Consider the following 23,150-nt stretch of genomic DNA (forward strand, 5'->3'; position numbering starts at 1 on the left):
AGCCTGAGAAAATAAAATCTGTCACTGTTTTCACTTTCCCCCATCTATTTGCTGTTGGAGAAGACTCTTGAGAGTCCCTTGGACTGCAAGGAAATCCAACCAGTCCATTCTAAAGGAGATTAGCCCTGGGTGTTCTTTGGAAGGAATGATGCTAAAGCTGAAACTCCAGTACTTAGGCCACCTCATGGGAAGAGTTGACTCATTGGAAAAGACTGATGCTGGCAGGGATTGGGAGCAGGAGGAGAAGGGGATGACAGAGGATGAGATGGCTGGATGGCATCACTGACTCGATGGACGTGAATCTCAGTGAACTCCGGGAGTTGGTGATGGACAGGGAGGCCTGGCGTGCTGCGATTCATGGGGTCGCAGAGAGTCGGACACGACTGAGCGACTGAACTGAACTGATGGGACCAGATGCTATGATCTTAGTTTTTGAGTGTTGAATTTTAAGCCAGCTTTTTACTCCTCTTTCACTCTCATCAAGGGACTCTTTAGTTCCCCTTCACTTCCTACCGTTAGAGTGGTATCATCTGCATATCTGAGGTTATTGATATTTCTCCCGGCAGTCTTGATTCCAGCTTGTGCTTCATCCACCTCGGCATTTTGCATGATGTATTCTGCATATAAGTTAAATAAGCAGGGTGACATTGTATATCCTTGATGTACTCCTTTCCCAATTTTGAACTGGTCTGTTGTTCCATGTCCAGTTCTAATTGTTGCTTCTTGACCTCAATTCAGGTTTCTCTGGAGACAGATAAAGTGGTGTGATATTCTCACCTCTTTAAGAATTTTTCCACAGTTTGTTGTGATCCACATAGTCAAAGACTTCAGCATAGTCAATGAAGCAGTAGTAGATATTTTTCTGGAATTCCCTTCCTCTTTCTATGATCCGACAGATGTTAGCAATTTGATCTCTGGTTCCTCTGTCTTTTCTAAATCCAGCTTGTGCGTCTGTAAGTTCTCAGTTCATGTGATGCTGAAGCCTAGCTTAAAGGATTTGGAGAATTACCTTCATAGCATGTGAAATGAGTGCAATTGTATGATAGTTAGAATGTTCTTTAGGATTGGAATGAACACGGACCTTTTCCAGTCCTGTGGCCAAGGCTGAGTTTTCCAAATTTGCTGACATATTGAGTGTAGCATTTTAACAGCATCATTTTTTAGAATTTGAAATAGCTCAGCTGCCATTTCATCACCTGCACTAACTTTATTTGTAGTAATACTTCTTAGAAGGGCCCACTTGACTTCACACTCCAGAATGTTTGACTCTAGGTGATTGACCACACTATTGTGGTTATCTGGGTCATTAAGATCTTTTTTGTATAGTTTTTCTGTGTATTCTTGCTACCTCTTCTTAATCTCTTCTGCTTTTGTTAGGTCTTTGCTGTTTCTGTCCTTTATTGTGCCCATCTTTGCATGAAATGTTCCCTTGCTATCTCCAGTTTTCTTGAGATCTCTTGTCTTTCCCATTCTATTGTTTCCCTCTATTTCTTTGCATTGTTCACTTAAGACTTTCTGATCTTTCCTTGCTGTTCTCTGAAACTCTGCAATCAGTTGGGTATATCTTTCCCTTTGTCCTCTACCTTTCACCTCTGTTCTTTTCTCAACTGTTTGTAAAGCCTTGTCAGACAACCACTTTGCCTTCTTTCATTTCTTTTTCTTTGGGGTGGTTTTGGTCATCACCTCCTGTACAGTGTTACAAACCTCCACCCATAGTTCTTTAGGCACTCTGTCTACCGGATCTAATCCCTTGAATCTGTTGGTCAACCTCCACTGTAATTATCAGGGATTTGATTTACATCATACCTGAATGGCCTAGTGGTTTTCTCCACTTTCTTCAGTTTAGGTCTGAATTTTGCAATAAGGAGCTCATGATCTGAGCCGTAGTCAACTCCAGGTCTTGTTTTTTCCTTACTGTGTAGAGCTTCTCCATCTTTGGCTGAAAAGAATATAATCAGTCTGGTTTTGATATTGACCATCTGGTGATGTCCATGTGTAGAGCTTTCTCTTATGTTGTTGAAAGAGGGTGTTTGCTATGACCAGTGTGTTCTCTTGGCAAAGCTCTGTTATCCTTTGCCCTGCTTCACTCTGTACTCCAAGGCCAAACTTGCCTGCTACTCCAGGTGTCTCTTGACTTCCTACTTTTGCACTCCAGTGTGATGAAAAGAACAACTTTTTTTTTGGTGTTGGTTGCGAAATGTCTTGTAGGTCTTCATAGAATCTTTCAACTTCAGATTCTTTGGCATAAGTGATTGAGGCATAGACTTGGATTACTGTGATGTTGAATGGTTTGCCTTGGAAATGAATCGAGATCATTCTGTCGTTTTTGAGATCGCACACAAGATGCACACACTGCATTTTGGACTTTTGTTGACTGAGGGCTATTCCATTTCTTCTAAGGGATTCTTGCCCACAGTAGTAGATATGATGGTCATCTGAATTTAATTTATCCTTAATTACATTATAAGGTGGAACAAGTCTTTTGGATGTAATGTCAGAATGAATTCAGCGACATAAGTGTTTGCATTCTTCCAAATTTGTTGCAAGGTAATGATACTGAATTAAAAAACTATAGTCAGCTTGTAAGCATTTACCTAGTATATGAAAGGAACAGGGCATTGTACTGGGAATTTCTAAGATGAGAAAGTACTGCCATTTTCTAAACTTTGGCAACACGGTGTGAAGCAAATACATAATCATATAACTACAATATAATGTGTTGAGTTGTAATTGGGGTGTGGTTTTGAGAGTGGTGTGAAGTGATATAATAGGGCACACAGTAAACATACCAGGGAAGTAGTTCTCCTTCAGGATTGCGGTGAGAGGAGACAGTGTGTTAGGGGAAACTCTTGGAGGCATTGAGACATTTACACTGCACTTTGAAAGGTGGCTAGGAATTTACCGAGTAGATAAAGTGGAACTGGATATGGGACTGTTAGGCAAAAGAAATAGCCTGGACATGACTGCATTCGTTTAATAAGAAGAAGCACTTATATGTCCTGTGGGCACATAATGATTAGTAAGACAAGTATTACTCCCTGTCCCTGAGAGCTTTCAGTCTAGAAATTAAAATTGTTATGAGGTTGGTTTTCTGAGTTTTCAAACTGATGGTTCTCTTGGGACAGATTTGAGTTGAAGGTGTGTTTGGTTTGGCATCCACAGTAGTTTCTCTTTCTCATTCCTTCCTCCCCTTTCCCTGCAAGTAAGTTGCCAGTACTTATTTTTGACATACAGATGGGCTTTGAAAATGTGGCAGCTCAAATGCTACTTCTGCTGGGAGTATCGGCTGCTCACTTTAGATGGACGCGCACTTGCTTGCCTAGTACTTTTCTTTACACCTGCCACATTTTATTCATTTATATAATTTGCCTGACTCCTGTATGCCTTTGGGTTATGAGTCCTGGATGGGTGGTTTACTGCTGTTCCTGCCCTACTAAATTTTCTTGGACAAATTTTAATAAGAGAAAATGCAGAAAAATGCGTAATGTAGGAAAATCTCTTTAAAACAATTAAACATTTTGGTATTCAGAAAGTTCTCCTTTTTACTCAGCGTTACGTGCTAGACACCTTTATATAGATTTTTCCACTTTGAGCTCTGTATATTCTCCTTTTAATCCAGGTTCGGAGAGAGAGTTGAAGTAACTTAATCTGTCCCACTATTTAGTGTAAGACTTGGGATTCTAATCCATATCTCTCAACTTCAGAACCCACCAGGCAGGTAATCTCTGGTTATCTGAAAAGTACACCTTCAGCATGTATTTATTGAATGTGGGCAAGTAGCTCAGTAATCAAAGATACATGAAAAATGTGTTTCTGTTTGCCTGGGTTAGGTGTTTATATAAAATAGATAACAAAAAGAGGGAGTATGTTTTAAATATCAAGTAATATAAATTTAAAGGAAGCCCAGAACTACATCAGTGTCTGATAGAATAGGAATTGGTGGAAACGACCAAGGTAAAGAATCATGTAACTTTATGAGAGAATGTAGTGGAGGTCAGAGACAGATAGGTCAGAGATGATTTACCAGGCTTTCCAGAGCTGGGTAATTGAGTGGTGGTCAAGCTGTACATGGAGAAGGAAATGGCAACCCACTCCCGTATTCTTGCCTGGAAAATTGCACGGACAGAGGAACCTGGCAGGCTACAGTCCAGGGGATCGCAGAGTCGGCCACGACTGAGCACATCAGCAAGCTGTGCAAGTAAAGGTTGTCAGAAGAGGAATCGATTTTGGCAGACTGATGAGTTAGTTTTATTAATTTGGTAGTGGAGAATGAGTTTTTAAAATTCAAGTAAACAGCCAAAGAAAATAAAAGTAAAACAAGCATGGGACACAGCAACATTAGCAAACGCGTGCAGAACAACCCGGCATGAGAACAGCCTCTGCTCCTGCTTCGTTGCCTTTGTTCTTAGGCTGATGGCCTTTTCTTTATTTCACGTGAGATTTTGAGGTTAGATAACTTAGTTTGTGTTATAGATGTTGAACGGATTTTTAATGAATATTAATTTCCTATATTTTAATTTCTTTTGAAAGGAATTTACCTTGTTGCTTTTATGGGTAAAATCTTCTGAGGAGTTTAGTGGTGTCTCTTTTAATAATAACTTTGTTGATGTGTTAATTCACATACTATAAAAGTCTCCCTTTTAAGGTGTATGATTTGATGGTTTTCCCTGTAGTGACAGAGTTATGCAGCCACCACAAGTATCAATTTTAGAACATTTTCATTACTCCTAAAAGACTAGTGGCTCAGTGGTAAAGAATCTGCCTGCAGTGTAGGAGACACCGGAGATGTGGGTTCGATCCCTGGGTTCGGAAGATCTGGAGAAGGGCATGGTTACTCACTCCAGTATTCTTGCTGGAGAATTCCATGGACAGAGGAGCCTGGCATGCTATATAGTTCATGGAGTCGAAAAGAGTCAGGGCTGAGCGACTGACACAAAGGAAGCTCCATACATATTAGCAATCACTCCTCACTCTTCCCCCCTATCCACTTTTTTTTTTTTTTTTTTGGTGCTTTGCCTGTTCTGGATGTTTCATGTAAATGGGGTTATATAGCAAGTGGCCTTCTGTGACTTTCGCTTAGCATGTTTTCCAGGTTCATCCATGTTGAAGCATGTACCAGTACTTCATTCTTTTTTATGACTAGATAATATTACATTGTATGTATTTATACATTCATCAGTTGATGGGCATTTGAGTTGTTTTGGCTATTAGAAATGATACTGCTATGAACATTTATGTACATATTTTTGTGTGGACATAGGTTTTTGGTAATTTTGGATGGAATTGCTGAGGGTATGATTGCTGGATTATATGGTAACTTTGTGTTTAACATTTTGAGGAATGGTCAGAGTCCTTTTCCAAGGTGGCTGTACCATTTTGCAATCCCACGGGCAGTGTATGAGGGTTCCATTTTCTCATGAATGCTTTTTGTCTATTCTTTAGAGTTATCCAGCCTAATGAATGTTAAGTGGTATCTCTTCGTAGTTTTGATTTGCAGTTCAGTAATGATGAATGATATTGAGTATCTTTCACGTGCTTATTGGCCATTCTTCTTTGGAGAAATGAGTATTAGAATCCTTTGCCCATTTAAAAATTATTCATCTCTTTGTTGTTGTCGGTGGGCTCATAACAAAGATGGCTGTTGCTGATGGATAAACAGCGTTTGGTGCCAGGTGATGGCGAATTTTTCATGTGTATTAGTGGTTGACTTTTAGCTTTAGCTAGTTGTTAATCAAGAATGTTTTAAAGTGCTGCTCTTCAGAAGTAATCCATTTTGAAAGTTCTGTTAAGATTTTACTTTAGGGTGACTAGTACAGTCAACAAGACTTGATTGAACATGCCTCTATAATAATAAGGTCTAACTTTAATATTTTGGGAATGTCAAAAATGGCAACATTTTAATTAAGTCATTTAAAACTCTAAGCACCACGTTTAATTATGTGCATTGAGTCTTTGACTCAACTGAAGCAATTCCATCTTTTCCAAGGTAATTGAATCTGCTTTATGAAATGTGTTCTGATATCTGTCTCTCTCTCTTTTTTTTTTTTTAGATTATCCTGAATACTACATGTCTAACAATTTTCCTTGCAACGTTAACTGTTGTTTTTCGCTGCCTCCGAAAGATCAAAATTGCTCCGGAAATTGGAGACATATTTGATTTAAAAGAAATAACTTTAACAAATGGACAATATGTCTATTACGAATACACCAACAAGTAATGATGCCTGTCTGAGCATTGTACATAGTTTGATGTGCCATAGACAAGGTGGAGAGAGTGAAACATTCGCCAAAAGAGCAATTGAAAGTTTAGTTAAAAAGCTGAAGGAGAAAAAAGATGAATTGGATTCTTTAATAACAGCTATAACTACAAATGGAGCTCACCCTAGCAAGTGTGTTACCATACAGAGAACATTGGATGGAAGGCTTCAGGTTAGTCTTGTTCCAGGGTCTCTTCTGTACTCTGTAGTGGCAGGTTTCTACAGATTCTTGTTTCCTCTCAAGTTACTACGGAAGTTTTATGCTTGCTCCGTCTCTTTAGATACTGTAGTACATCCTATAGCACAGATATTATCAATACAGGATCCTGTACTGATACACTATGTGGAAATAAATGGAAGAATGTATCTTCTTTACAATAGAGGTATAGCTTAAAAATTTTTTTAAATGTTTTGACTAAAAAAAATGTTCAGTATAGAAAATTTGGAAAATAAAAATCAGAAGAAAACCTACATCTTTAGCCCTTTGGTATTCCTCCTTGTAGCCTTTTTTTTCTTTTTTGGTATTATATGTACCACTCAGCTTTTTTTTTTTCTTTTTTTTTTTTTGTAATTTAGAAATCTGATATTGTATGTCTGGTACTTTTATGTGAAAAAAAATCCAGAAGAATTCAACAATATTTTGAAAACTTATGGAGTTAACTTAAATTTACAAGTCTTTACCTTTTGTTTTCAGGGATCAGATTTTTCATGTAGAATTACATAATTTCATGTGTTTGATATTTTTAAAGAAACACATAGAAAACATATTGTTATGTTTAAAATTTTTTATTGCTAGATTTTGGGTATTGTTTCTTCATTAAATGCATACTTTTTTGTTTATTTTTAAAACCTGAGCCTAAGCCTTGAAATCATGCTTAAGTTTACTACTTTGTGACCTTGTCCAATTAAGTTATTTTGAACTTTAGTTTTCTCGTTTAAGAAATAGGAATTATGGTACTGACTTTGTAGTATTGCAAGGATTAAATGAGAATGTATCAAGTGACTTGCATAATGTGTGATGCTCATTAAATGGTCGTTTACTTTTCTTAGGTGGCTGGTCGCAAGGGATTTCCTCATGTGATCTATGCCCGTCTCTGGAGGTGGCCTGACCTTCACAAAAATGAACTAAAACATGTTAAATATTGTCAGTATGCATTTGACTTAAAATGTGATAGTGTCTGTGTGAATCCATATCACTATGAACGAGTTGTGTCACCTGGAATTGGTAAGTAAACTTGACTTTTATGCTTAGAAGCATAAAATAAAGGGAAAAGATATCAATAGTGTTTTAATTTTTCTAAGTTAAATTGTAAATTTGGAGATAGCCCAGGATTTCAACTAATGTTAAAAGTCGGACATTTTTAATGAAATATGTTTATTTAAATTTGAATTCTGAGCAAGCTTATATTTTGACTACTAAAACTAAGTATACATACTTGGTATTTTGCCTGCTTAGAACACTGTTCTTGAAAAATAAGATGGAAAGCACTTTTGCATTGTTAGATAGCATTTATATTACTATGCTTGAATTGAAATGGTTCATGGAAGTTTTGAATCCCTGGCTTAAATTTATATTCTGTAATTTTAAATATGATGGAAATTATTTTCATGATAATGATTAATATTTTATTTTTTTCCCCCTTTAAAAATTTAAGATCTCTCAGGATTAACACTGCAGAGTAATGGTAGGTAATCCCTTTCTTTTAACTTTCTCTCTTCTTTTATTCCATCCCCTTTAATTTTTATTGACCTAGAACTAGTCTGTATGGGTGAGTGCTGGTAACATTTACAAGAAAAGTACTTACTGCTTTGAAAATGTACATTTTGCAGGGGTGGGGGGCATGCATCAGGATTTAAAACTGGATTTAGTAGGCTGTTGACTCTTTGAATTTGAACTGCTATTTATGACTGCAAGTAGTCTAAAAAATGTGATGGGGAACATAAAACATACACAGAAAGAGTAAGTTTTGAATTGGTAAAAACTGGCTATTTTAGAAGTAAGTCTCACAGAACCAGTTTCAGTGGGTATAAATAATGTGTTTGATAATTTAGAATCATGTGTAACATAGTTTAAAAACACCCAAATTCTCATTTTTCTTCATTTCAGCCGAACTTATTTTTATGATTGATAATTTTGTGAGTGACTTAAAACTGTATACTGTATTAAATTTTTTTCAGTCTTGTTATATTTTGAGTAAATAAAACAAGGCTACTTTAAAGTATATGGCAATCACAGATGTTCTAAGCCTATTTTTAAAAGGAGAAAGTTTTGAGATAGGAAAATGAAACAAATAAGAGGGTGTTTTTTATTTTTTGTGTAGTATTTGAGAACAGAGATCTGTTAAAACTTTAGCTCTGTTTCTTGGAACATGTTAAGGAGCTAAAATTTCTGTAAGAACTAGTTACATTGAACAGCAACTGATAAAAAGCCACCATCACCTTAGAAGGCTTCCCTGGTGACTCAAATGGTAAAGAATCTGTCTGGAATATGGGAGACCTGGGTTTGAACCCCCTGGGTCAGGAAGATCCCCTGGAGGAGGAAATGGCAAACCACTCCAGTGTTCTTGCCTGGAAAATCCCATGGACAGAGGAGCCTGGTGGGCTACAGTCTGGGGTCGCAAAGAGTCAGACAAGACTGAGCAACTAAACCAGTACTATCACCGTAGAAAGGTGTGCTGTTGTTCTGAAGTGGAATTAGTGATTCAGCAGTACTTTTGCTACAGAATCCTAGAAATGTGTCAGAAGTATCCCTGACCTTAAAATTTGGGAAGAGCATGAAAGCCTATTTGTTTTTATTCTCCACTTCTCTTCCATGTCAATAATAATAAAGGAAGACTAGTGCCTTTTGGTATTTGTTAAGGGTTAGTTGGTTTCTGAGAACAGTGGGTTAATAATGGAAGCTGTTGTGGTCTGAAAGGGTAGCTTTAAGATTAATTGGGTAAAGCCCAGCTTATTCATCACCCAGACATTGATATCATGTCACCTCTTTTTGAAAGTAAACACCCTTTAGATATTCACTATTCTCTGTCTGCATTTTTGGAGAATGAAAGCTTTTAACTCAGTGGGTGTTAGCGGTGATAACTGTATTAGAATCCCCCTAGGGAGCGGTTGTGATGCGATCTAATTCTGAAGACTCATTACACTGCTTCCTGTCCTAAACTATTGCTGTTATGAGTCCTTGTCATTGATGGACTTGTGTGGGTCGATAGCCCCTTTTCAGGTGCTCTAGCCCTGTAATCAGCCTTATGGATCCCCCTAGTGGTGGCTGTCTATAAAAAAAGGCTGGCCTCAGTGACTTTCCTCAGAAAACGACAGGTGTTTCTCACAAGGTCCTTTTAGATTTGGACAAAGTTTATAAGGCCATGTAGCTAAAAGTTAAGCAAATGGGATAATTCCTTCACTTTTGAGTTGGGATCTTGGTGGTAATTATTTCCAGCCTGTCTCATCTCTTATATGAAACTTTCCATGACCACATCCACTCGTGTATTGATTTTAACAAATATTTAATGAGCATGTATTGCCTGGTACTGTGTTAGGTTCCAGGGACGATAGGATAAATAGGTATGTTTTTTCCACTCGAGGAAGCACATAGTCTAATGGAGGAAAGAAAAGGTAAATAAGACAGTGGCAGTTCCATCAGACGGGCTGTGCCCTGCTTGCTAGTGGTGTTAAAGAGCAGAGGCCTAGGATGAGCTCAGTGTCTTCAGCTCTTCTGTCCGCTGTGAGTTCTTTACTCCTCACAGAGCATTTTACAATCTATATACGTGTATGACTGCTCTAAAAATACGGTTAAATCATAATAGCTAACACTTGCTAGGTACTTATTCTGTGTCAAAATGATCTACAGATATTGTGTCATCATTGTCATAATACTCCTACATGGTAGGTGGCATTATCCACATTTATCAGATACGAAGAAACTGGTTCCTGGAGAGGTCAGGGAACTTGCCCAAGATTAAGGCAGCTGGGAGGGGCTCACTATTGTTTAAATACCTAAGTGTCATAAAAGACTGTAAGCCCTGCTAAGGCAGTGAGCTTTTTTTGTTTATTAATGTATCCCAAGTATTAGAACACTACCTGGAACATAGGTGCTCAGTAGATATTTTTTTCAATGAATTAATTTGTTGACTGCTAGTCCATAAAGAGAAATACTTAATAGTTTGATATCTGTTTCCTGGACTTTAAAAATATATACTATATGTTTTTTTTAATTTTTTTTTGAATAGGCAATACATGGTCCATAAAATCAAAATACTATAAAAAGGTATACAGTGAAAAGAAGTGCTCCCACCCCTGTCCCCATTCCCCCCTACCTCAGGTAATCACTTTTATTAGTTTCTGGTGTTTCCTTCCAGGGTTTCTTTGCGCAAAAATACATGTTTTATTTCCCTCCTTTCTTACACAAAAACATATTGTGCACTTTTCTGGACCTTGCTTTTTTACTTAGAGTATATGATTTTTTGAAACGTAAGTATGATTATAGTGTACAGTAGTGTTTTTTAACCAACTTTTTTGCTCTTTGAAAAAATGTCTTACAGACATCGCTCCTTGTTGATACCCCAGTTTTACCTAAGAAACTTGTTTTAAATTACTTGATTAAAGAGTCTTGTAGACTGGTAGAAGTTCCAAACTTACACTTGGAAAGGTTTAGTCAATGTGTTAGGCAAGAAGAAGTTATGAGACGTAACTTTTTAAAAGCAGAATTCAATTATTTTCATATCTTTTTTTTTTTGGCTGCGCTGTGTGGCTTGCAGGCTCTTAGTTCCCCAACCAGGAATTGAACCTGGGCTATGGCAGTGAGAGCACCTAGTCCCAACCAGTGGACCATCAGGGAATTCCCGTAATTCAAGTGTTAAAATTACACAGTAAGCCAAAGTGTCAGTTGGAAAGCAGAAGCGATGAATATCAAGTTAACCAGCTGTATCTTCAAATTAGTAACTTTCTCCTTAGGTACTAGCAATAACAATATCTTGATAAAAAGATTCCAGTCACTATAAACAACAAAAGCCCTAAAATTTCCAAAAATTAAATAGAGATATTAGGATCTTATGGAGAAAATTATAGGACTTTGTTGACAAGTGTAATTTTTAAAAAATTGAATAAATACAGTCATATCCACATGGTTTTTTCTTTGCATTTTTATAATTTAGCCAACATTAGTGATGAATGGTTAGATCCACTCTTTTTTTTTTTAACTGACATACAATGATATGTTAAGCTCCTTTTGGTTGTCTTTTTGTTTCCATAGAATTTTCTAAACAGAAACCCTTTGGAGTGGAATTTATGGGTCTTAAAAATATCAATGTCTTCATTATGATGCATGACAAAGTCCTTTAAGAGATTATATGTCAACATTTGAACAATAGATTATTCTTACCTCTTTGAAATGTTCTAATTTAATAAAAATAGCCACGTTGTAATGAATTAGTATTTATGTGTAATAGATTTTATCAAAGATTGACATAGAGAAAGATAAGGAGCATTACATGCTGATTCTTAATGGAAAAGAGAAGGGCTATTTGTGGACTGTTGACTGCTCTAGGAACAGAACCTAGTGTTAAGAGTTCAGTAGATTGTAAAATTCTAGGGTAGTGTTCAGGTGCAGTAAAGGGTTGCTTGCTAAAGATAAAAAGCAAACCCCAAAACTATTACCTAAAAAGAAGTGGGAAGTTCTGGGCAGAGCCACTGATACTATAAATGCAATTTCAGTTTTCTTTTTTTCCTCACAGTAAAGCCGACTAACTATTCCTGGTTTGTTCAAGAAAAAGATGTTGTATCAAGTAGGGTCAGTTTACAGGGTTACATTAAGGTGTAACTATGTAGGAGAGAGATGTTGTTTGTTGAGTTTCCACACTACATATTTATAAAGCATCATAATTTGGGTTGGGTTTCTAGAAGGAAATTTCAGTTTGACTTAACCATTTGAGATTTTTCTGCTCCTTCTAATTTTTTAGGGGACATTTAGTATACTTCACTTTCAAAGAATACATTACTTAATAATGCTGGATCCTGGCATTGGATAGCTGTCAGATCCCACTCATATTTTTACACTGTGAAATTAGCAAAAAGATGAAAAAAATTAATTACTCGATCTCAAATTTGGTCTTCTTAATGAGGTAAACACTTTCTCCAGCCACTTGATTTTTGCCTATGTTATATATTTAAGGTGATAATTACGTTTAGATTATTAATTGGGAAGCTCAGAAATACCTTTTCAGGACCATAGCTGGAGGTTGTTGGAATTCAGTAGCCTTCAAATTTCAAGGCATTAATCAGATTGATCTGATGCCACTATCTCTAAATAAATAGCTTTCGCTGATAAAGTAGAATGCTTTTAAAGTTGTATGAGAAAATTCTGAGTTACACTCTAGTTGATTTTAGGTGTTGTTAATGTTACTTACAAAATTTTTTTTTCCTGGGAATAAAAGCTTGTAAGATTTTAAAATATGTTTGTTTTTCTGTGTAGCTCCACCAAGTATGTTGGTGAAGGATGAATATGTTCATGACTTTGAGGGACAGCCATCATTATCCACTGAAGGGCATTCAATTCAAACCATCCAGCATCCACCAAGTAATCGTGCATCGACGGAGACATACAGCACCCCAGCTCTCTTAGCTCCATCTGAGTCTAATGCTACCAGCACCACCAATTTTCCCAACATTCCTGTGGCTTCCACAAGTGAGTTGTAGAGTCAGATGTAGTCAGCAACATGAATTTTCCTAACCATTGAATATTTATAGGTAGTCACTTGGAGGGGACCTCCGAGTAAGTGAATATTAAAAGTACTGTGGTTATCTTTCATGGGTTAACAAGCATCAGATAGGTTTTTGAGTTGTCCTGGAAAAAAAAAGATATTTGTAATTAAAAAAAATTTAAATTTATATTAATGTAACAGGACATAAACCGTCTTATGTTGATGTATAGTCCCTTGGAATTTAAGTAATGCTTTAAATTAGTGGTCTAATTTGTACTTTATTACATGCAGAAGAAGTCTTTTGAGCTTTCACATAAATTTTAGAGAAATGTTTAAGTAGAGAACAAATAGTTTTGAACCAAGATGTTTATAGAAATCTGTATTAATGGAATTGCAAACTTTCCTCTAATCAGTGTTTTATTTTGCTTTATCTGGCAGATTACTTTATAATTGTCATCTCAGTCTCCAGTTGTACAAGCTTATTAGAAAAAAGGATCTTGACAAATTTGTTTGTAACATAGGACCCTCAAGATAGATGTTAAGTGTTCTGGTCAATTTTGGAATAAAGCTAAATTATATGTATCTTTTTTTTTCCTAACAAGAAGTGTATTTTAAAAAGATTGTTTCCAGTTTAGAGGTACTGCCTTCTCTGCCGTGTCATGGAAGCAGAGGGCTATTAGGTTCAGCTTTTCTTGGGGCCTGGTCAAGGCAATAATGACCTTATGTTGGACAGTTTTCAGCTTGGCAAGTGGAGTGGCCTTTTTAAAAAAAAAAAAAATGGGGGTATAGTTGCTTTACGCCGCTGCGTCAGTTTCTGCTGTGTAGCAGAGTGAGTCAGCCGTATGTATGTCTGTCTCCTCTTCCTTGGATTTGCTTCCCATTGAAGTCACCGCAGAGCACTGAGCGGAGGTCCCTGTGCTGCACAGTAGGTTCTCACTGGTTCTCAGTTTTATACATTGTAGTGCATGTGTGTTAGTCCCAGTCTCCCAATTTGTCCCCACCCCGCATCGTTCCTTTTTTTAATTAATCACAGAACAGGGTATTGGCATTTGTATTACTGTGTTATTTGTACGTCGGTGCTAAGGAGATTGTATCTCAGCCCACAACAGCAGTGAATTGTTGATGCATCTGGACTGATACTTTGTACATTGATATCAAAGAAAGCACATTCTGTTTATTTTAGTATCAGATCAAGTTCAACATAGAAATTCGATCTTTGGAACAAATGGAGGATTTATTTCTACAGTTGAATTTCAGATAGAGTATACCAAATTTCCCCTGGTTTAATTTATTTTACCTTTTCAAATAATATCCTTTGTATTTCCTACACAAGATGACAGTCTTCATACAGACAGTATATTCCAAATAGATTGGACCATATAGGTTAAACACATACTTTAGAGCCTGAACCTTTAATCACTTGGTGCTTCTGTTATTTCTGTATTAACCAGTTTGGGAATATAGTTGATAAACGAGTGGGTAAGGAAAGAAAATAAAAGAAGGTACATTATAGCCACTTGAGCATAGATGAGTGCCACTTACCTCTGTTGATCCTATCTGAGGATTGAATTGGCATGCCTTTATTGATGATTGCTCATGCAACTTCATTTTAACCATTAATGTTCCCTGGGACCAAGTCCTAGTCAAGATCAGAAAAAGTGGTATGAATGAAATATGGGTAATTTTGTCTTGGTGTTTTTTGGATGTATTTTCACAATGAGTAGTAATTAACTGTAAGTTTTAGAATTTGTTGCAGAATGTTTCCTTAGATCTTAAAAAGTATACTGATAAAATTAGAAAAAGGAAAAGAAATGACTAAAATAGAGGAATTGAAAGACTTCATGAGTTGTTTAATTTCATTTTCTATACTTGGAATTGTGTAATGAACGTATTCAGTATAGATAACTGTAGTGGGCGTTAGGTTCACTTGGAACCTGAATATCTTCAGGGATTCTTTCTAAATTAAAACAGTTCAATTTCTCCTGTGTAGTGACAATTTTTATAAGATAGCTAAGAGTATATAACATGTACAGTTGTTAAAAATAAGAGCAAATATGTAATTAACCTTTAAAGATAACCTGTAAAAATTTGAGGGGGATGAGTAGGAAGGGAGGTTGCTGAAAACATCATCTTTAAAAAATTAATAGTTTAGGGAGTATTGAAATAGTCTCTTTAGCTTTTAATTTTATAACCTTAGCCTTACAGAAATCTGATTTGTAGCAGGAAGAAAAATTTTCTTTTTCTTCATACTTTGAGCTGTTTGTTGCATATTTGGGCAATGGTGTCATTTACTCTCTTCTATCTGATTATACTCCCATATGGATGAGAAAAGATTGAGGTAATGCCAGTAACAATAATTATGGAATTTTAGTGCTTTCCAAGTGAGGTGCACAGTTGACTTAATACTTGCTTGAAGAAATTTAGCTTTTTCCACACGAAAGATAAAGCCTTAAAAATGTAAGCAATTTCATAGAATGGTTTTGAATAGAATAGTTTTCCTGTTTCATTACATATAAGAGGGCAACTAATTTCCTGTAAATCCAGGAATATGATAGTGTTCTTAGAGGCAATTCTTGATTTTTAAAAGTACATGAGAAAATTTCAAAATAGACTGAATTTTTTTTTTTTTTTGGTTTGTTTTATTTATTAAAACTCGCAAATGCTGCGTTGACTGGACAGTGGAGCTTACCTTTTTTCCTTTTAACTTTCTCACCTTACCCATTACATTCCATTTAAAATACTTGCCTGCTCTCCTTTTTTATTGAACTTTAGCATTCTGCCATTACTAGTACCATTGCTGATACTAATGAACTGTCCAATTTTCAACATTTCCTTGAGCCTGGACTTTTGGAATCCTAACAGAAAGATGCAAAAGCTAGATGGAGTGGCTGTGGGTGAGCTAATGTACTTCTGAAGAAGTTATTAAGATAGGCTGGACCTGTACTGGGGTTTTGCTGGCATTTGGAGAATATTTGTGAAGAGTGGGCCACTAAAATCAGCTAGATATTAGAATAATTTTGAACTTCTTCAAGTGAAGATTTGCCTTTATGGATGACTGTAGGGTTTTTATTTGATAGGCCATGGGCGAGTTCCACTCTTTGCTCATCTTTATAGTTGTGACTTTCAGGTGTAATTAATCCTTCATTTACTGTATAAGCCATAGGATTGCATCTATAAATGTACCATATTAATGTCTTCTTGTTCCTCTAGGTCAGCCCGCCAGTATACTGGCAGGCAGCCATAGTGAAGGATTGTTGCAGATAGCTTCAGGGCCTCAGCCAGGACAGCAGCAGAATGGATTTACTGGTCAGCCAGCTACTTATCATCATAGTATGTACATGCTTTTTAAAATCTTTTAAGTAGTTGAGAAAAAATAGGCAGACTTTATATAAAAGCAAATTAATCCATGTGGGCCTTAATTTTTAGACAGCACTACCACCTGGACGGGAAGTAGGACTGCACCATACACACCTAATTTGCCTCACCACCAAAACGGCCATCTCCAGCACCACCCGCCTATGCCGCCCCATCCCGGACATTACTGTAAGCTCTTGTTTTTGTTGTAAGGGCCTTTTCTTTTTTGAAGTTTGTTTTCTTTCTGTTTTTAAAAAAATGTTTTTACATCTTTTATTCATCTTACAATTTAGTTTCATTAAATGATTAGTGCTTTTCAGTTTTTCATAGTTATGTTATCATACCTTTGTTTTAGAGGATTGATATTTACAAAACACTTTTATTTCTTCCTTGCTGATGTTTCATTAACACCACATTGATTGCCATTCATTTGTTTGTTTTGTATATGTTCTTAGATCTCATGTGTATTTGTATATCCATCCTAAGTGGACTGAAACTCCTTGAGAGTCACGGTCTCAAGGTTTCTCTCACTGTGGAGCTCAGCATACCGTAGACACACGGATGTTAAATCTGTCATTATTCTGTGCAGGCTTGATTGGGGTACCCTACTGATAACCAACCGTAGCTTGTAGTTTCAGGCAGAATAGGAACATTGTTCATTTGGCTTAATAAAATCAAGAGTATAAATCTTTCATATATATTAAACCCTTTTCCTCAATTATAAGAGCAGTAGTACCAAAGGAAACTTGGAAAATAACACAGAGGAGTGAATAAGAAAATAAAAATTACCCAGAATTCTACTACCCAGAGATATCTACTCCTAATATTTTGTCACATTTTTCTTTCCAGTCATATAATTGGTATATGTGTTAATTTGGGGGGAGGAGGCTATCAGACTGTGAATATGTTACTGTACCTTGCTTTTTTACAGTTATGTTACTATGTTTCCCTGTCTTATGAGAGTGTAACTTTTACTGGCTGCGTGGCCAGCATAGTTGTTAAGGGTGCTGAGTGTGGATGCTTAACTACCTGTGTGACCATTGGCAAGTTATTTAACCTCCCTAAGCCTTAAGGGTATTAACAGTAGTATATGTCTCAAGGGACGCTGTAAGAAGTAAATGTATTAATTCATGTGATTCATTTAACACAATGTCTTAACACATAATGATCTCACAGTTATTGCCAGTTTGTAAATATTCTTAATTTAATAAATCATAAACACTTATTTTAAAATGGATCTAACGGTTTGGATTATAATTATATCTTACAGTATGAAATATACTGTATTACATGTTACATGAATAATTTACTTAATAATTTGCATTGAAGTTTGCATATATTTAAACTGCATGTATAGGTATTATAAATTAATAGTTGGCATATGGCATTAAAATGTTGGCTATTAAATGTCTACAAAAGCAATTCAAGAAAAAAGTGATTCAAGAGTATTTGCATACTATAATTTTAAAATCAAGTTTTTAAGTTCTTAGACATTGTATAAACTTGATCTAAACAATTCCTAAGGTATAATAGTTATATTTAAAGGTTTATTAAAAGTTTTGGCACTGGAAAACTTTTAATAAATAAAAATGGGATTTTTTTTTTACTGTCTTTTCTTTAGGGCCACCAGTTCACAATGAGCTTGCATTCCAGCCTCCTATTTCTAATCATCCTGGTAAGTGTATTTCAGAATAAATTACCTACATTTAGTTTTTCTTAATGACAATGAGACATATATGCACACAGATTTTAATATAACTGCAGAATAACTTTTCAGATAAGTATGATATTCATTATGGCATTAGTTAACTAACAGTTTATGAGTAACAGATATAATCACACATAAACTGTTCACATTTGATTTTTTTTAACTGTCTGAAAGAAATGACAAGATTCCTGTTTTTGGCTAAAATATAAAGTACCAAAATTCTGCTTTTAAGATTTGATACATAAATGTGCAGTGGAAGAAACCAGGTTTCAAAATAGAACATCTGTAACACTGTAGCTTAAAAAGCCAGGAAGACTCTTAAGTAGATGCTGAACAGAAAAATAATTCACTGTATCTGTCTTAGGTAGGTTCAGGAATCTCTTCTTAATTGGAATTTAGAAACTATTTGCATTAAATTATGTTCAAAATAGTAGATTAAATAGCTCAGTAGATTTCAACTATAAACATAATAAAACAGAAAGTTTGGAAATAAAATACTGAAGGCTTCTTAACATAAACATAGGATTTTGATTTGTTTTTCTTCCCTCCATCCTATTGTATCTGTTTTTCTTTGCTTAGAAAGATGCAGATACATAATTTCATCACCTTAGTTTTTCCCCAGTTTGTTTAATTATGAAGAATTTCAACATATACCAAATACCAGTATAGAAAATTCTCATTCCTCAGTTTCAGCTGTTATTAACTACTGGCCAGTCTTGTTTCTTTCATACCCTCACCTACTTTTCATACCCTTACCTGTTATTAGGGTAGAAATCCTATATAATCATTTGATACATAAATATTTCCATATTTATTTTCAGTGAAGGTTTTTTAAAAATATAACTACAGTAACCATAAGATCAAATTAAAGGATAACTCATAGTTCCTCAAATAAATCTACATTATTTTCTTAAATAGTGTTCAGTTATCTATTTTTTTGTTGGTTCTGACTTCTAGCTGTTAAAAAAAAGCATTGAGGGTAGGCTCTTTATTCTTTAATTAGTCTCATATTTCAGTTTAGGAGATTTAAAGAATTTCTATCTCAAAAGGTCACGTTGCTTTAGTGATCACATCAGAGTATGAGAACCATTTTACGATGCTCACCAATAGTAGATGTGATACTTTCATTAACTTTTACTGATTTGAGAGGCAAATGTTTGTTTTGATAAGGAGAAGAACGCTGCTGGCGGGACAGAAGTATTTTTTAAACATACGTATTTACTAGTTGAGCAAACTCCAGGAGATGGTGGAGGACAGGGGAGCTTGGCGTGCTGTAGTCCATGGGGTCGCAAACAGTCAGTCACAAATAGTGACTGAACAACAGCAATGATTTAGTAGTTACATGTATACATTTTTAAACCATATATATTTACTGAATTATCCTTTTTAGTGGATTTCTAATCTTATTTTCACATTTTTGTGAGTCAAGGGGTCTTGCCTTTCTATAAACATTTAATTAAGAAATGTAATAAACAGAAGCACGTAAAACCAGTATACATACAGTCTAGTGAATAGTGTGGAAGCCAGCACCTGTGTCACCAGCACCCAGACTGAAAATTAACACACTGCAGCACTACCAGAAGCCTCCCTCCCCTACCGTTGCCTCAGCCAAAGGCTTCTTCTCCCCTCCTCTGGAGGTAACTGCTGTCTTGCTTTTTATGGACTTGTATTTCATTTACGATGAATGCATGCCTAGACAATCCAGTTTAGTAGTTTGATTTTTACCACTTTTTGAAATTACATAAATGGAATCATTGTATCAGAATCTTACTTCATGTTAATAAATATATTGTGAGAAGCCAGGAAAATCTAGAGGCTTAAGAATGAGAATGTTGCTGGTTTCAGGCAGCATCACTGAGAGTCAGTCGTGGCCGCAGCAGCTTGGGGGGTCTCAGTGTTCTCAGGGCTTGGTGACCGGCGGTCTACAGGGGGAAGGGTAACGAGGGCCCTGAACAGAGCCTACCCTGGAGGAGCAGTGGCAGGGAGCTGGGAATGGTGGCATGGAGCTAGTTATTTGGGTTCAATTTTGGATTCATCAATTGCTTTGGCCTCTTGATGGATTTACTTCATTTTTCTCATTGTAGAACTGATGTTGAGACTTAACACCTCCTGATGATTAGGGAATAACATTCATTAGTTACTAGGATACGCATCTGTAGTGCCATGCACTGGCATTAAAGCTTCTATTTTATGAGTAGAATGGGAAATGACCAATTAGTATTGGTCTTTACCTTGGTGTAAAGGGTTTCAAACAGGACATCTGCTTGGTGAGTTATGTGCTTTGACTTGGATGGCTAAGTTGAAGAATATTTTTGGAAAAAGCTGATCTTTCATTTCTAATTTCTTTTGACTGATGCTCTTTTCCTTTTTTATGAAACTGAGATAATACTCATTAAATATTGATTGCAAATTAAAGTGAAGAGTTTTCTTCAGTGTCTTGAGGTGGTCTTAGTCATTGATACATGGATACAGAATTCACAGATTTGCAAATCCAGATTGTATTCTAGTACTCTGGAACTACCATTTAAGAGAGTGATTTTATGTGTTCATAAAAGATTCTCACAGGACATCTCATTCAGATCTAAATAACAAAAAGAGTAATTCATAATGAGCCACGTAGGTTCTTTAACCAAATGATTAACTTTCTCTTTATTCAAGAGAATAAAGAGAAATAAGAGAATTCTTAAACTTTTGTTTAAGAAATTAAAGATAATGCCTTGGAGACTTATATTTTCTATTATAATTGAACAACATTTTTTTGATAAAGCTGTGCTTTGTAATACATTTCCCCATTACAAAAAAATACTTAGCTGAGTTTTTAATATAGTGTTAAAGAAATTCATGTTGTTAAGTCAGTCTTTCAAAACCTTTCCCCTGGTCAGTGATGAGCAGCCCGTAGACTTCACGAGACCAGTTCAGCCTCACTAATTTAAGGAACAAGAAACTAAAAATAGCTATGTCAGCAGATACTAACAGTCTCTCTCCTTTTTAGGTGAGTTGGGACATTAAGAATGCTCTCTTGGAGTTGATTAAATTCTGTCTTGCAATTGCTGTTAGCTTTGAGAGGCTGCAGGCTTATCACCTATATGGCATTTGGTTCTTGGAGCAAAAGAGCACAGAGAGATCCAGAAAGGCTGAATGCGTGTTTCCTATTACCTTCTCCTGTTTTAAAAATAAGAATGTTCCCTCCTAGTTGTATAGTAGGTTTAAGTGGACTAGAAAATGTTTTCACATGGTATTTTATATCCCCACACCACCAAATTCTCTGGATTGCCTTTTAGGTTACCTCTAGCACCCTCCCTCCTCACAGATAACCCCTTTGCTCTTGCTTTCCTGGGCCTTAATAATCCTGTTAATTAGATGGTTGTTTTTATCCCTGGTCTATGGTACAACTCTGATGTCAGTTTCGTTTGATCCTCACAACCACCAAAATGCAGCTTTATTGTATGGTGTCATTGTTGTGTTGAGCTCGGTCGCTTCAGTTTTGTCCATCTATTTGCGACCCCGCGGACCATAGCCCACCAGGCTCATGGGATTCTACAGGCAAGAATACTGGAGTGGGTTGCCATGCCCTTCTCCAGGGGATCTTCCCAACCCAGGGATCAAACCCATGTCTCCTGCGTTGGCAGGCAGGTTCTTTACTGCTGAGCCACTGGGAAATGTGTGTTGTGAAATATTAAGCAAACAAAAATCCCTTTGGTGACTTGGAAATAGTAAAGTAAGGTTTAAGTGTAGTTGCAAATGTTGTAATTTATGATGATGAAAGTATGTTTTTCTTATTTAAACATGAAGATAATACAACTCTCTTTTTCTCCCCCAGTTGGCTCTCATGGAAAAAAGACTGCTTGCTATGGCACTTTCCTTGAAATAGTGTTCTTTAGTATGAACTAGGAAATGCATGTTCTTGGATCTCATTTTTTTAAGTACCATTGAAAACATTCTTGACTTCAGGATATTATTTGTAACAAAATTTACTCTTTGAGCTGATTATTTAAAGATCTTTTTTAAGTGCTATTACCATTTTTTGCTGCCAAAACATTGGGTAATTTTTATGTTGTCTTAGACTACCTCTTTAGTTTTAGCTTCAACCAATATATCACCTGTTATGTTTGATGAAGCTTCTTTGTCTAGAGCATAATATAATGCTTTTAATCGTTTTTTTTTTTAATTTAATTTTATTTTTTAACTTTACAATATTGTATTGGTTTTGCCATATATCAAAATGAATCCACCACCGGTATACGTGTGTTCCTCATCCTGAACCCTCCTCCCTCCTCCCTCCCCATACCATCCCTCTGGGTCGTCCCAGTGCACCAACTCCAAGCATCCAGTATCGTGCATCGAACCTGGACTGGCGACTCGTTTCATATATGATATTATACATGTTTCAATGCCATTCTCCCAAATCATCCCACCCTCTCCCTCTCCCACTGAGTCCAAAAGACTGTTCTATACATCAGTAAATATTTACTATATAAATATTTATAAAGTTTTACTATATAAATATTTATAAAGTTTCAACTTTATAAATATTTCAAAGCTAGCTTTTTAAGAAGACACTTTAATATATTGCTAGTTTTCATGTTATTATAATAAAAAATAATTAAAGGAGTGTTTGTGACTAGTTGGTTCTTCTGTATGGCAGAACATTTGCATTATTCAGATTTTGAATCACCCAGTTTTCATATGGTCTTTTTTATTAATACTTCATTGGGAAGTCCTTTTTTCCTTGACAACATTTTGAAAAGCAATTAGATACTTATAGACTTGATAAGAACTTTGTTTTTAATACATTTTAAGCATTTATCATATTTCATTTTTAGATCTTTTGGGAGGTTTTAAAATGGTTTTTTTTTTTTTTGGTCATACTGAGTATCTTTTCATCTTGTTGAAAGTTTTATTCATATTCTAGTTCAGCCAAAGTTCATAAATGGCACAGTAATATGCAGATAAATAATTGGTTCATCATAGAAAACGTTAATCGTCATAGAAAACGTTAATCCTCTCGTTGGTGGCACTGGCCTTTTCCCGCCTGTGTCAGACTCCTTTCTACTCTCTAGACTTTGGCTTTCCTCCTGAGAGTTACATTTGCAGTCTCCACATACGCGCATGGCCTTCCAGGTCTGACTTCTTCAG

At 35.9% G+C, this 23,150-nt stretch overlaps 1 protein-coding gene across 3 annotated transcripts in view; it reads left to right on the forward strand.

The window, feature by feature from the left end:
• Window positions 1-23,150, forward strand: part of SMAD4 (SMAD family member 4) — a 57,257-nt gene that overhangs the window by 13,696 nt on the left and 20,411 nt on the right. For all 3 annotated transcript variants that reach the window (XR_011563847.1, XM_019986710.2, XM_070779084.1), the window contains exons 2-8: window positions 6,051-6,429; window positions 7,308-7,482; window positions 7,913-7,942; window positions 12,724-12,936; window positions 16,163-16,282; window positions 16,379-16,495; window positions 17,928-17,981. Coding sequence is in view for 2 of the 3 variants with exons in the window: in XM_019986710.2 (XP_019842269.2) it covers window positions 6,181-6,429; window positions 7,308-7,482; window positions 7,913-7,942; window positions 12,724-12,936; window positions 16,163-16,282; window positions 16,379-16,495; window positions 17,928-17,981 (958 nt within the window). In the remaining variant the exon portion in view is untranslated. The remainder of the gene's footprint in view (window positions 1-6,050; window positions 6,430-7,307; window positions 7,483-7,912; window positions 7,943-12,723; window positions 12,937-16,162; window positions 16,283-16,378; window positions 16,496-17,927; window positions 17,982-23,150) is intronic.

Source organism: Bos indicus, chromosome 24 (genome assembly GCF_029378745.1).
Source record: "Bos indicus isolate NIAB-ARS_2022 breed Sahiwal x Tharparkar chromosome 24, NIAB-ARS_B.indTharparkar_mat_pri_1.0, whole genome shotgun sequence".
Taxonomy (NCBI): Eukaryota; Metazoa; Chordata; class Mammalia; order Artiodactyla; family Bovidae; genus Bos; species Bos indicus.